Source organism: Crotalus tigris, unplaced genomic scaffold, assembly GCF_016545835.1.
Source record: "Crotalus tigris isolate CLP2741 ecotype Arizona unplaced genomic scaffold, ASM1654583v1 scf7180000024397.1630199, whole genome shotgun sequence".
NCBI lineage: Eukaryota > Metazoa > Chordata > Lepidosauria > Squamata > Viperidae > Crotalus > Crotalus tigris.
The window spans coordinates 60,584-76,472 of NW_024100565.1; the positions used below are offsets into that span (position 1 = coordinate 60,584).

General features: G+C 38.8%; 1 protein-coding gene across 4 annotated transcripts in view; it reads right to left on the reverse strand.

Moving 5' to 3' along the window:
- The window catches only part of SHLD1 (shieldin complex subunit 1), a 52,582-nt gene extending 36,694 nt beyond the window's left edge, over nucleotides 1-15,888 (reverse strand). Inside the window, exons 1-3 of one of the 4 annotated variants that reach the window (XM_039329438.1) lie at nucleotides 15,785-15,881; nucleotides 14,950-15,050; nucleotides 2,820-2,978 (exon numbers count right to left, since the gene is read on the reverse strand). In XM_039329438.1, coding sequence (XP_039185372.1) covers nucleotides 2,820-2,976 — 157 coding nt within the window. In that variant the 5' untranslated portion in view covers nucleotides 2,977-2,978; nucleotides 14,950-15,050; nucleotides 15,785-15,881. Of the gene's footprint in view, nucleotides 1-2,819; nucleotides 2,979-14,949; nucleotides 15,051-15,735 lie in introns of all 4 variants that reach the window. The other 3 variants (XM_039329437.1, XM_039329439.1, XM_039329436.1) reach the window with 3 other exon arrangements.
- Nucleotide 15,889: the final 1 nt, after the last annotated feature.

A 15,889-nucleotide genomic window follows, 5' to 3' on the forward strand; every position in this document is an offset into this window, starting at 1 on the left:
TGGAATGGTATAGGGTCCCCTACTTGAGCAGAGGGTTGGACTAGAACAGGGCTTTTCAACCAGTGATACGGGTACCAAATGTGGTACATTGGCATTTGGCAGGTGGTACGCGACCATCCTAGAAAAGTGGTAGCGGGGGAGGGAATGAGCTGAACCAGTGGCAGCACCGCACAAGCCTGAGCGAGAGATGGCTGGAGCTGCAGGGCTGTCAGGGCTCAGCGGAAGCACCAGGATCAGTGCCGCTTTCCAGCTGATCGGCGCTTCTTTGGGGCTATCAGGGCTCAGTGGAAGCGCCAGGATCAGCGCCAGGCTCCAGCTGGAGCTCGGCGCTGATCCTGGTGCTTCTGCTGAGCCCTGAAGAAGCACCAATCAGCTGGAAAGCAGCACTGATCCTGACGCTTCTGCTGAGCCCAGAAGAAGCGCCAATCAGCTGGAATGTTGCAGCATCTCCAGGGTCTTGTGATTTACATTCAGATGCTTGGTAACTGATTCATATTTATGACGGTCACAGTGTCCCAGGGTCATGTGAAGTGACCAAAACCTGCTGCAACCACCCAGCAGACGGGGGGGGGAATAAAAACCAAACACCCCCACCACACCCCCGCTGCCAATCCTCAACAGAAATGCTCACAACAATGAAAACCTTGGACGGGAGGAAGAGCACCGCCGGGCGCTGTCTTGCTCGGCTATGGCTTGGGGGGCACTTTTTTCAGTGCCATTGTAACTTCGAACAGTCACTAAGAGAACTGTTGTAAGTCGAGGACTACCAGTACTTTATCACTTTTTTCCTTTTCCTTTTTTTTTTTTTTTTTTTGGTTATCAAGTTTGTGATACCTTGCTAGGCGACTGGTGGTACTCGGATGTTGCCATATCCTAAAAGTGGTACAATGGGTGAAACGGTTGAAAAGCCCTGATCTAGAAGACCTCTAAGGTCCTTTCCAACTCTGTTCTGTTATTCTGTTCTGTTACTATTGTTTTGAAATCTAAATCTCCATTAATGTTGGAGGAAGGAATCAGATTCCTGAATCTGCAACTGGAGATCTGAGCAGAAACGTCACAAATTTCTTCTTACATATAACATTTCAGAACTAACTTAGCTTAAGCAAGAACCTGTCCAAGATTTAAAGGAAGATTTAAAGACATTATACAAATTAAAGAAGGGAAACAGGATTATTAGTGTTAAATAGCGTAAGATACAGTATGCAGCATCTTGGCTCCAGTAGAGAAATCACTTTGTGAAGGAATTTCATAATATATGAAATCGTTTTAACAATACAATGTCATCAGATGCAGCAATTCATAATATAAAAGTCAGATATAAAGAAAGTGGGCAAGAGAGACCTGAATAATTTATAGGAGTCAACAGTAGAGCACAGAGAAAGAAAATAATTTTGTTTTATTGCCATGCGTTTAAGCTCTAGAACAATTTTGAGGAAAATTACAATGCCATGTTGGTTTATACAAAACCTTATCCCAATAACCTTAACTTCTATGACTTATTGAGGTCTAATACACAGTAATAAACCCAACTCACAGACCATATGTTAGGAGTTTAGGAGGCAGAAGGTAATTATGTCATTTGCTCTGCCTACATAAATATGAAGACAACAAGCAATTCACAGGACACTTTTTTTTATTGTAAAGCAACATTGCATGACGCAATGCAATGAGACTTTAAAATCTGCCTCACCAATATACTATCGTAGTCTCACTTTTCTTCCCTTTCGATCGGGTGTTGGACTTCAACTTCACAATTCCCAAAGGCCAACAGATTGGAGAAAGGCTGTTATAGGTTGACATATGGGCTAAGCTCTTGCTTATTTAGCCGAGATTTAGTGAATAAACCACAAATAACTAATACTCATAGCCCATGGTTTATAAACTACCACAGCTGGGTTTACACAATATATTAAGTCACAAAATAAATATGCCTTTGCTTTTGTGTGCTGTGTGAACCCAGCCATTGTTGGCTCTAGATCAGGGGTGTCAAACTGCCGGACCACGGGGCGGTTTCATCATACTGGAGCCGCGCCCACCCCATTGCCGGCAATGGCAAAAAATCTCCGATATGTTGCGCGACGTCACATGACTTCACGAGTTTGACATGTCTGCTCTAGATTTTCTTTATCCAGAAGTGTTGACATCAGATTGTGGTTGTTCATCTTTCTTAAAAGAAAAAGATGTGAACACAGATGTGAACAAGGACAGAGGCTAATATGCCTGAGTATTGCGGAATCGATGACATTTCCCCTTTACAGACAGCAAGCTGTTGAAATGTCTTTTGTTTTTTTTAGTGGAGTTATGTGATGTGGAAATCCAACCAGTATCAATATTCTACCCCTCCCTTCAAAAAAGCATTATTGTTTTAAAAAAACAAATAGCTCGGATGGCATATGGTCATTTGTATGTTTTATTCTTCTGCTGATTTCCAAGTGTAATTACATCCCAAAATTCATTTTTAAACTGAAAGTAATATTAGTTGCTCAGAGCACACAGGCAAAACAGTCCCTTCTGGGAAATACAGAAATGATAGAATTACACAGATTAAAAAAAAAGCCTGCTGAAAGCCAGCAAAAACAAGATTGCTCTCAGCCAGAGCAGGAGTCTGTGAAAGACGACATCATTTAGGATAATGTTGCTATCTGAAACCTGAACTAAGAGTACCTGTGAGATCAATGCTTCATGAGGCAGATAGTGACATGTGCCCATGAGTTCCTACTTTTAATTGGAATTTTTTTTTCCACTGGACTTGTAGGCACAAGCCGCCTCCTTTACCTGGATCAGTGATAAGCAAGAGCAAGAATTGTAACAGCTTTTACCTGTGTCAATTGCTGGTAGCGTTAAATCAAATGCCTCATCTTCCTCAGGGTTTGGCTTCAATAGAAAGCTTTCAGGATTTATGTCACCGGGCAAGTCCAACAGGCTGCTTTCTTGAGACTGGGAACTTGAGGCTCTTTCACTTCCATTCCATTCCATCACTGAAACAGAGACCAAAGAGTTTTGCTTTATTTTGAAATGTCTATCTCATTTTCCCAGTTTGGTATCAAAGCGCTTGAATGCACTAACATCACAGTTTAAAATAAATCACACTGAAAATACTTCAGTACAAAAAAGATTACAGATATTTAACAAACCTGTAACTATAAGTTCAATATCTATTATCAAACCAAGAGTAGCAAGATTTGCAAAACTCTTTTTTAAAGGATAACATCTTGAAAATCTGGTCTCACTACTATCCTAATCTAATTTCCCAATCACTACCACCAGTAGGATTTTACATTGAACTCTTGTGTGCTAACACCTAAAATCATAGCAAATTTGTATTTGGTAATTAAGGTACCAGACTAGAAAATGGGAGACCATGAGACCATTTTAGCCATGAAAGCCAGTTGGGTGACTTTGGGCCAGTCACTCTCTCTCAGCCCAACATATCTCAATATCTTATTCATGATGACAATGAAAGTGTTTACCACAAGGAGGTTGAGGGTTTGGTGAACTGGTGTAAGGAAAACAGCTTAGTTTTAAATACTGGAAAAACCAAAGAGATCATTGTCAATTTCAGAAAAGGCAGGCACAGCCACACTTCTCTGTGCATTAATGATTCACCTGTGGAGATGGTTATCAGCATTAAATTCCTGGCTGTGCATTTAACAAGTAGGCTGGCTTGGTCGCTCAACAGCGAGACACTGGTGAAGCAGGAACAGTAGCGCCTGCATTTTCTGTGCGTCGCATGAGAAAAGCACATCTTCCTTCCCCTATCCTTACCACTTTCTACAGAGGGACAATTGAGAGCATCCTGTCATACAGCATCACAGTCTGGTTTAGAAGCATCACTGCTTCAGGTAGGAAGGCAGTGCAGAGAGTGGTGAGGATGGTTGAAAAGATTATTGGCAGTTCCCTCACTTTCTTCCAGGACATAGCACATAAGCATTGCTTGAGCAGGGTTTGTAAGATTGTCTGGGACACTACACATCGTCTTCACAACCTGTTTTCCTTGTTACCTTCTGGGAGGAGGCTCCGTGGTATCCGAAGCAGAACATCTAGCTTCAGTCACAGTTTTGTTCCATGCAGTGTTAACTTTGTGAACTCTAAAGCTTCCTCCTCCATTATGTATTCAAGATAGACAGCGATTTGTATTTATAAGTTGCTTATATGTAAGGGTGTAGGTTTATACATATGTTGTATATAGTATGTTTAAATGTGTGTTATATATGTGTACACTTTTGAGAGCAACTAAATTTCATTTTTAATGTGTGCCATTGTGCCCACAGTTAAAAATGACAATAAAGATTATCTATCTATCTATCTATCTATCTATCTATCTATCTATCTATCTATCTATCTATCTATCTATCTATCTATCTATCTACTTACCTACCTATTTACCTACCTACTTACCTACCTCACAAGGTTGTTGTTTTGGGAAAATAGAAGGAGGAAGGAATACTCTCTGTGTTCACCCCCTTACGTTATTTATAAAAATAATAAAGGCAGGATACAAGCAAACAAGCAAGCCACAAAGCCAATGATTTTCATGTTTGGAATATATCACTCATATATTCGTTCTTGAAAAGCTGAAAGCAGTGATTTCCCAATGCCATTCAAAGCATATGTTTTATGTTCAGCTAAGAAAATTACAACCCGTTAAGTATCAAAAACAGATACGCTGGCTGGAAATAAAACATATTCAGCCATCTCCACCCTACAGTTAGTAAGTAAAATGCAAATTTCTACCAAAGATCTTTTTAGTTAGAAAGTCTAAAGATTGCATCCTAGGAATGAATGCAAGCAAAGCTAGTTTTGGCCAGCCCTAAGAGGAAAAAATCAAAAACCGAACAACAGACCTGCCTATTTCACAATACCTGCTTTATGCCTCTGATTTGTTCTGCATCCGAGAGGCAGCAGGTGAGACCAAGTCCTATCCCCATATTGTATTTCAGTACAAGTCTGTTTAGCCCTTTGTACATAAAATGAGAGGGGGGGGGAAAGAGATTTTTCACTCACGCTCCATAATGGCTTGAACCAATGTTTTCCCGTTTAAATATCTTTCATTACTGTATCAGCTTCTTAAGATATTAAGATATAGCAAAATATTCTACAAGATTTATATACAACTTGAATATGGAATAATGGCTTTCATACAAAATGTTACTTAAACCATTTAATAACATTATATTTTTTATTTCTAAGAGGGAGAGAAACCAGCCAGCAGGCCTATTAGCAAGCAATTAACCAACCAATGGAATACAAAGATAAATCATTGATAGTTCCTGATCTCAGACTTATGAACTTAAAGACATAGCACAAGAGGAAAAAAGTATGGAGAAGAGGGAAATAACATACTCGCTCTTTTGTGATTAATGTAACTTTCCAAATTGGGCTTTTTAGGAAGCCCAAGGCTACTTTAATTTATAATCTTAATTTGCTCCATGTATTTTTTTTTCTAAAATCAATGTGAAATGTAGTGACTCTCTGGGGAGGTTTTGGAGGGTAGGAAGAATAGCATCTTTATCATATAACACAAGTATTGTGGTGGCTTTGGTGGCCTCCAATAAACTTATGACTACAAGGTACGATGATAACCTATAAAGCCTTTTAGGACTTGGTACTTGGGTACTGCAGGATTACTTTTCTCAGGTAGAACCAACCAATCCAGTGTTTGTCCTGAGCTGGAAGGTTAAGAATCCCACAAAAGTTAAATTAGGGAAGAGGGAACCAAACCTCAGTGTTTTTTTTTTTAGCTCATGCTCCAGCCTAATGGAGTGGCATTCCCCCAGAGATCCAGAGGCCATTCTTCTTAATGCTAATCAGGAAGTTACAACTGAACTTTCCCACAGAGCTTCTAATTTTGTGAGATATGTATGATTTTTTTTAGAATTGGGCAAGGTAGCAATTTATGGACAGGCCGAATTGTTTTGATGGTTTTGTGTCAGTTTTGTAAATCCCCGGGGTAACTTACAGAGGTGTAGCCATGTGGTAAATAATCATATTGTATCAATTAGCAAATATTTTAATAAAAAATTCTATACTTTCCTAATATTTATACTAATAAAAATTTAATGGGTTTTTTTTAATAAACTGCTATTAAGATCTAGAAGGCAGGAGACCATGAGTTCAAGTTCTGCCTTAACCATGAAAGGCAACTGGGTGATTTTGGATCAGTCACTCTCTCTCAGCCCAACCCACCTCACAGGATTGTTGTTGTGGGGAAAATAGGAGGAAACATATGTTGGATATGTTTACTGCCTTGAGTTATTTGTAAAAATAATAAAGGTGGGAAAAAAGGAAAGGAAAGGAGAAAGAGGGAGGGAGGGAGGGAGGGAGGGAGGGAGGGAGGGAAGGAAGGAAGGAAGGAAGGAAGGAAGGAAGAAAGAAAGAAAGAAAGAAAGAAAGAAAGAAAGAAAGAAAGAAAGAAAGAAAGAAAGAAAGAAAGAAAGAAAGAAAGAAAGAAAGAAAGAAAGAAAGAGTCATACTTCATGTTTCAACATTTGGCTATTCTGTGAACAAATTTCAAGGGCAAAAAAATCCCTGGAGCATCTTTAAAGGTAACTCATTAAAAGTGCATCAGAGATAAAGTTTGATTATATCTAGCTAAATTTAAGCTAATCTAAAAAAAAAAAAAACATTCCATAGGAAGTGCTTAAGAACGAAAGTTAAAAATATTGTATAAGGAGAAGCAACAAATTCTTGGAAGAAAGTGTTTATTTTTATTTTATTAGTCCTTATTTTATTAAATTTCCTACCACTAAAACCTAGTTGGAGTAGCAATTATCATCATTTGTGGGCAAAGGATTTCATGCAGCAAGTCACCATGACTTTCACCAGAGCGGTATTTTAATGGCTGTCCTAAAAATACAGATCAAACCTTTACAGCTATGAGCAGATGGTCTCATCAGATGAACACTGTTCTTCTTCCAGGAATACAGATCTATTACTAACAGTTTAGGATGTGTTCTTCTCATGTATTACGTCTGAATTACTCACATATCTGGATATGCAGAAACACAGTATATGGGTCCTCAGCATAATATGCGGAAATCTTTCTTTTCAACATTCTAGAGTTTTCATTCTATTCTTCCCCCATGTATTGGACATATTTCTACCCTCCCTTTATGGTCAGTATTTCATCACCAATGAGCATGTCTAGTCCCGAGTGGCCTATTCTTGACAACTCCAGCCAATCTTTCTTTCCCCCTAAAGAACTACCATTCTTCTTCACATAATAGCATTCTCCAGCCTGCTGATTAGTAATAATAATTATAACAATGATACCAATAAGAGAAGATAGTAGAAAGATGAGAAGGATAATACTGTCATACCACATTGGTAAATATACTTAGACATAAGACGGTACTGTGGAAGTTAGGTGTTCAGCAGAGCGATGGCAAGAGGGAAAAAACTGTCTCTGTGTCTAGTTGTTTTGGCATGCGATGCCCTGTAGCGATGTCCTGAGGGAAGGAATTGAAACAGCTTATGTCCAGGATGTGAGGGGGTCTGTAGATACTTTCTCAGCCCTCTTTCTGACCCGTGCAATATACAGGTCCTCAACAAAAGGCAGATTGGTTGCAGTTGTTTTTTCTGCAGTCCTAATTATTGTCGTGGAAAAACCAATGAAAAAGACAAGAGACAGCAGCACAAAACAATAATTCTTACTTTAAGATTCATAGGTTTATTTTGCTAATAATTTGGAGCATAGCAAGCATAATAACACAACATCACTTACACTAATAACCCATTGCAATGAGGTCCACTGGTATAGCAAATTCCAAAGGACAGCTATAGGACAATGGAAAATCAATCAGGTCCAGACCCAACTCTTTATATCCTTTCTCATTCTAAGACTGTAGTCAGATGGTCCCCTAACCTTTGCTGACTTTTGCTGACTTCTTACTGACCTCCTGCTGACCTTCTGCTGAACGTAACTTTCCACATATACCCCGTTTACATTGGATCCCACATCCAACATCTACTTTCAGTTCCCCATTTCTTACTCTTCCAGTCCTTATGTTCTAAATATATTTGAAACAAGCAAAATCATATTAAGAAAAGTAAAATTGCAAACTGAAAAATTAAGCATAGCACAAGCTTTGGTTCAATACTTTGTCTATGAGGCCTGATTCAGTTTACCTGGGCCTAAATCTTGTATAAAAAAACAATAGCCAATATTTTCGTTTTTCACATTATTGATTGAGTCTGTATCTATCCTGTTTGGTTGCTGGACCAAATCAGACAGTTACAGAAGTACAAATGACAGACTCAATAATTCCTCTATCAAGAGCTCCTGGGGCATTCTGAACTTTCTGAGTTAATGCAGGAAGAACATTCTTTGTTATGCCTTTTTAATTATGGTTCTAATGTTAGGTGTCCATTTCAAATCCTGGGAGATTATAGAACCCCAAAACTTGAAGACTAGGACTCTATTGTTGATATTGTGCTCTCTAATAGAATAAGAGGTGGTAGAATAGGAGGGCTCCTCCTAAGATCCACTCTCATCTCTACAGTTTTAAGCATGTTTAGCTCTAGATTGTTCCGGCTACACCATAGGGCCAGTTGTTCAATATCCCATCTATATGAAGTCTCATCTTCCTTCAAATGAGACCAATGACTGTTGTATCTGTTGATTAGACCTTAATTTATCATTCTGAGCAATTGCGGACTATTGACTAGGCCTTAATTTATCATTTCATTTTACTTCTACTGTATTATCACCAAAGCTGTATAATTGTTGGCAGTTTACAATCCTAAGAACATAACAACGTTTAAAAGCCACAACAAAAATTCAACCTAGACCCTTAAATAGTGATAGACATTATACAAGGACATATCATGTATTACAGGTAGTCCTCAACTTACAACCACAACTGAGCCCAAAAGTTCTGTTGTTGAGACATTTGTTAAGTGAGTTTTGCCCCATTTTACAACCTTTCTTGCCACAGTTGTTAAGTGAATCACTGCAGTTGATAAGTTAGTAACCTGGTTGTTAAGTGAATTCCCTGTTGACTTTGCTTGTCAGAAGGTCGCAAAAGGTGATCATATGCCCTTGGAACACAGCAATGGTCTGAAATATGAACCAGTTTGCCAAGCATCTAAATTTTGATCACCTGATCACAGGAATGCTGTAAAGATCATAACTGTAAAAAACGGTCAGAAGGAACTTTTTTCAGTGCAGTTGTAACATACAAACTGTTGTAAGTCAAGGACTACCTGTCAGGAACATCAACGCTCAAAAGCCTGCCAAACAATTCCAAGGTTTTCAAAAAAACCACTAAAGTTATTGCCAGTCTAGAAGAGATTAATTTCATAAAGTAAGAGCCATTATAGAAAAAGTAACCCCAATCTTCCATTCCTTATATGTCAGGAATCCTTGACATTTCCAGCTGGGATGAATGTACTAAAGATCTTGGTTCTCCCTGAAGGAGCAATTCTACAAATAGGTGTACTGTATTAGAAGAATTAACATTTCACTTCTACCCCAAAATGTATTGGAATACAGGTAACGTATACCTGTAACTATTTTTATCTGCCAGAACTAGGCTGCTGCATTCCACTGCATTGTAGTTTTTAAGTAGTGTCCAAAAATGTGATGCAATGCTTTCCTAGTATTTTTGAAAACATGTGCTGTACATACTTGAAAATCTAAATATGTAACTTTACATAAGAGGAGACTTTACATTTGGATTTACTTTTAACTTGAAATTATGTGTTAATGCGATAAAACAATCCCAATATTGTACTCAAAATCTATCCTTCAGTCACCAATTAGATTTTTTTTACTACTTTTATGAAACTAATATGTTTCCCAGTCTTTTTATAGAAAGCTGCTGACCTACCCTTCGCATGATACTCATTAATTAACTTCATGATATCTGTTTTCAGATTACATCAAAGATCCAATTACCAGATCTAGAGAACAAATGTGAGGTCAAAATCCTTGTAAGAACAGCTTCCATATAAAAGAGCCTGGAACAGGAAAAACCAAACTGTTCTTTCTGGATGAAGAAGGATACTCTTTATGTTATGGCAAATGAACTTCCAAAAGAGATTGAGATCTCATTTTTCAATGAAACACAGTAAGTGCTGCGGAAAAACAACTGATAAATTGTGCTCATTCAGCCAAAAAGAATTTGGGCTTATCATTCTAAGAATGATATAAAAGATAGCAGGAATAAGATAGCAGGGTAAGAGAGCAGGAATCCTAAATGTTAACAATTTTTCAAGCCTTAAGCTTCAGTACTTACCTAGTTTGTCATTTTTAATTTAAATACATTACAAGGCCTGAAATGCTGAAAGCAGTTGTAAATAAATGAAATAAGCTAACAATGACTTGTTTACATCCTGTCCATTTGCCTTTTCAATTATTTCTAGCCATTAAGGTAAATGGGAATAGAAGAAGCAAAGCAAGCAACAATTAAAAAAAAAAATCTCAGCCAAAATGTTTATCTGGGATTAGCAAGCAGATGAGCTGGCAGAAACCTAAGTTAGAGCTGATGATCTAAAAGGGCCCCTCATCTGACATTGCAAAGATCACTCTGACATTTCAACAATCCTTCTGGGCAATAGCCAAGGAGAAACATATTAGCTGGCTGCTTTAACAGCCGTCATACAAGCACCCCTTCTAAGAAATGTGGTTGCCTTCTTTAGAACAAAATAAACAGAATGAACAAAACTTTCCTTTCTGAAGCATTTGCAAATCTCACATCAAAATATGTCCATCAAAAACAAATCCATCAAAAATATGACCATCAAAACAAATGTACTGTTTATCAAGTAAAGATAGGTGCATTGGTTATTTAAAAAAAAAATCTTTATTTTCTAAAAGAAACAGATGCATTGCCACAGCCCCTACAAAGAAAACAATAATCCATTGTTTCAGCTACAGCTCGAAAGAAGCAGGCTCACAGTAGCAATACAAAAATTGAGAGTTTATTCATCACATTAATGAACTGTCCTGTATAATACTGTATATTTTTTTTAGGCTATGAAACCTGATAATAATTTTTTAAAAGTACCAGAACCACTGGCTGCATAAGTGAATTCTTGTTATTTTTACCTTTAGTCTCCCATGGAACCCCATTAAGGTCTCATTGAATCTTGAGGTTCTGCAGAACACAATTTTAAAAGCCCGACTTCATAACAGATAACATACCAAACTAGCTAACTCACAGTTCAATAACAAAAGCTCATCAGTTTGTCTACATATGAAGATATGAGAGCTAGATTTTTTCTCCTAAACAATATCTTGTGAGGTAAAAGAAACAAGTAATAAAAGTACATTAAAATGAAAACAATAATGTCTCCACATCAGTTCTAAAACCTTCCTAGACTTACTGATGTCATCACTGCTAATGGCTGTGTACGTGTTATAAGCCAGAATCACTCATATTAGAAAGTTTTTTTTATGACAGTCTTCAGTCAAGCTTTACTGATCATAAATTCTATGTATCTGACTTCCATATACTTTCTAACCACTTTCCAAGGAAGGGGAAAAGATAAAGTAATTGGAAGGTTTTTAAAATAGGCACTCAAAGATTAAGTCACAAAATAAAATTACAGTCTGCTTTAAAAATGTTTTTTTTAATCATCCAACGGAGGCCCTATTCACATTATCAAATTAATATAAACCGTGACTCGCACATTGCACTGTACCAAAGACAATAACAAACCACATTGCCTAAACCAGGGGTTCTCAACTTGGCAACTTTAAGACATGTGGACTTCAATTTCCAGAATTCCTCAGTCAGCTTTGCTGGCTGAGGAATTCTGGGAGTTGAAGTCCACAAGTCTTAAAGTTGCCAAGGTTGAGGACCCCTGGCACCCTAAACCATTAAGGGTGAATTCAGCCAAAGCGTCTCCTGGTATTCATGAGACAACCTCTTTTACCTAATACGTTCTTGTTCACACATATGTTGAAGCTTAGAACAGTACAAATGTTGATAACTGACATGAGAATATTGATCTTTTTCATCCAGAACTATTACCTGTCCCTTTATTGTAAGGTTATCTTAACATAATCTTACAAGGCTGAAAGTACATTTCTCCTCCTTCACCTTTACAGTCCAAGAAAGTAGAGGCAGTCCTTTCTGAGACATTTACACCACACACACAGACACAGACACAGAGTCTTCCTTCTGTAAGTTCAGCTGCCTTTTATCTGACAATTGCCTAGAGTCTGTGGCTCTTCCTTTTCTCTCAAGGTCATTCCCACATGTTATTACACAGCCTGACCATCTTTATTAAAACCATTCTACAGATGTGAACTACAATGACATCCACTGCATTAGACCTGAATCTGCTCCAATTAGCATTAAGCCTAAATGAAAAAAAGCCACATGAGTGTTTGTCCATGAAAAGCAATCTCTCTCCAAAGCAATTTTGATAGAAAAGTAGCTCAGAGAGAAACGGTTAGGCTTAAGGGTTCTTACCAATTTCCAGTCAAAATAGTTATTATTTCAGAAAATTACATTCAGGAAACAGGGCAGTCAGTATCATTGATCCATTCATTTCTCAGAATCTAATTTAGTCTGGTCATAAAAAATGTACACTCTGTTGAACTCCCTTCTAAATTTAAGAAATGGGGCAAGGGCTAACAAAATTCAAATTTTGCTTGGTGCAGCCAATGAATCAGTTCATTGTGAGCCTCAGGCCTGGGTTTTATAACTGAGATGGAGTTTGATTTGGCGTTTTCAACTTTGACAATTTTGTTGCCATTGTTCTTTCCACTGCTAAAGATAAAGATGTTAAGATAAACTCCTCACGGTCTTAATAAGTGCATAAATATTTGAATGAACACATGAATCAGCTAATATTATTTTAGGCAAGGCCAGATTAAGGCCAATTGATATCCTAAGTACAGCACAAGATGGTGTCCCTTAACAAAAGCAAAATTCTCATGCCATGAAAAAAATATGATATCTGATGACACTTTCAAACCAAACTTTTAACCTTTAGTCACTCACCATACCAATGTTTTTAACATTGCAGATTAAAGTTGAACAGGGCAGACAATGATAATTATTAAAAAAAATATTGACTAAAGTCAAAAAATAAGGGGAATGATAGCTAGGGGAAAAACATTCTGTGGCTCCCTTTCATTGGTGACTTAAGGATGTGCTTATTTTGCTTAATGGTTAATCCAGGATTATTTTTGAGCTAAGAAGATAATTCCTCCAGAATATTCAGATATTGATAGCTGTATTTACAATGTGGCACCCTAGTGGCGCAGTGGTTAGAATGCAGTATTATAGGCAAACTCTGCCCACAGTCAGGAGTTCGATCCTGATGGGGCTCAAGGTTGACTCAGCCTTCCATCCTTCCAAGGTCAGTAAAATGAGGACACAGATGGTTGGGGGCAATATGCTGATGTTGTAAACCGTTCAGAGAGTGCTGTAAAGCACTACAGAGTGGTATATAATTCTATATGCTATTGTTATGTAAAGGACCATTACAGTTTCCCAAATGTGATAATCATTACAGCATCTCTCTGTAAAATTTCAGAAATTAAAAAAAAAAACCTTTTTTGTGCTTTTGAGTCAGTGTTGACTCCTGGCAACTGCCTGGATGAATATCTGCAGTTCCTTGGCAAGGTTTTCCAGAAGTGATTTGCCACCGTCTCTCCTAGGACTAAGATAGATGGAGTGTCACAAATCACTCAGCTGACTTTGACTAGAACCTATAATCTCTCACTTTTTAGCCTTGTACTTTAACTACTACATAAAAGTGGCTCTTTAAATTAGCAGAAACCCCAATCTTGTAATTTGAGTTGGGTGATTAGACCCTAAGCTCTAGAATAGTAATGGCAAACCTTTTAGAGACCGAGTCCCAAACTGCAACCCAAAACCCACTTATTTATTGCAAAGTCTGCCAGGGCCGCATCAGCATTGTGGTGCTCTCAGGGGAGCGGGAGGGGGGTGTGGCCCACTGGGTGGGCACGGCCGCTGGGTGAGCATAGCTGCGGTGGTCATGGCAGACTGTGTGGGCATGGCCAGGATGCGTGGGCCGGGGCCAGGGTGGTGGGGACCAGTCCGTCGCCATCTCCGGGACATCCCCAGGGAGCCAATGCCCCTTGCTCGCTCACTTCCTGCCCCGTCGCTTCCAAAAGCCACGTGCTTGCTACTCTGGTGAACTCTGCTAGGGCGATGGCATGTGTGCCCACAGAGAGGGCTCTGAGTGCCGCCTCTGGCACCCGTGCCATAGGTTCGCCACCATGGCCCTAAGCTCTAGAACAACTAAGTAACATGAATTCCAATCCCCTTGAATATTAGCCTTTGTGGCCAATGAAGCAGCATAATATTAGTTGTAGTTCAACAGCCCCTGAAAGGCTGTGCATAGTTCTAAAGCAGGAGTAGGGAAAAGATTTTTTTTCCATATTTCATCTGCAATCAATGTTTCTGATGTGTTTGGCTATCATATTGCCTCTCATGATTTCCAGGCTAAGCATATCCAGTCAATCCCTTCAATCTTTCCATGTACTGTAGTACACATATCTGGCATCTCATTACCTACTTTGTCTCCTACTTCCTGATTACCTTCACTAAAATATGGCACACCAAGAAAGCTGCAGAAAAGGCCTAACCAAAACAGAACAGATTGTTCCCATTAGGTCTCACAATTGAGACAAGAATCCCTCCTCACCTCATAAATTTATTTGTATGTCACATCAAGTCCCAAAGTAACATTAAAAGGGGGATTAGTGGCCACCACTAATTTATCATTAAGAAAATTTATATGGCTGCCCAACTCACAGTGACTATGGGCAGCTTACGCATACACCTAGCTCAGAGAATCTGACTCCAGAAAAATAATGCAAACAAAAGTGAGCATAAACATCTAACAATTAAATAAGCTACAATAACCTTGTAGACCTAAGTCACTTTACAAAGCTGCAGGAGGAAGAAAAACCTATATTCATATATCACATTTAACCATGGATGATTATAGCCCCTGAAATACCGTAAGCCACAATCAGCTAGATCGGGGGTCTTCAAACTTGGCCCTTTTTATGGCTTGTGGACTTCAACTCCCAGGATTCCTCAGCCAGTGTGCCCTGCAATCTAAAATCAATATGAATTAAATGTTTCTCAGGGGGGCAATCGAAGAAGGAGCAGCCTCTCTTCCCCTACAGTTGAGCAAAGAAACTGCAGTATAGGTAGTCCTTGACTTACAACTGCAATTGAGCCCAGCATTTATGTTGCTAAGCAAGACATATGTTAAGTGAGTTTTGCCTGGTTTTATCTTTCTTGCACAGTTGTTAAGTGAATCACCGCAGTTGTTAGTAACATGGTTGTTAAGTGAATCTCCCTTCCCCGTTGACTTTGTCAGAAAGTCGCAAAAAATAATCACAACTCCAGGACACTCCAACCGTCATAAATTTGAACCAGTTGTAAAGCATTTTAATTTTGATCACATGACTATGGAGATGCTGCAACATTCGTTAAGTGTGAAAAACGGACAAAAGTCACTTTTTTCTGTTCCGTAGCAATTTTGAACAGTCACTAAATGAACTGTTGTAAATCGAGGACTACCTGTATTTCAGACCAGCCTAATAGGTCTCTAGCGGCTTAATCTAGATCCCAATCCCTGCAATTTCCATCATTCTCTTTTTAATAGGCTCTTGGAACGGTGAGAATTGCAGTGCAAAACATGGGTGGCGGACGTTTAAGGCTGCAAAAATGGCTTAATACGGGGAGGTTTTTGCAAACGTTTCCCCCCGCCCCACCGAGGGGTCACGGCATTTACCGGACATCTGCTAAAGAAACCCTACCACGCTTCCTCCTCAAACCCCCACCTCGAAGCGAATTCGCAGCACAACGTGTATCCGAAGAAACGGGGGACGCATTAATCCGTTTGAAAGCCAGGCGCTACTTCCGCTTCTAAGGCAGACCGGCGTACC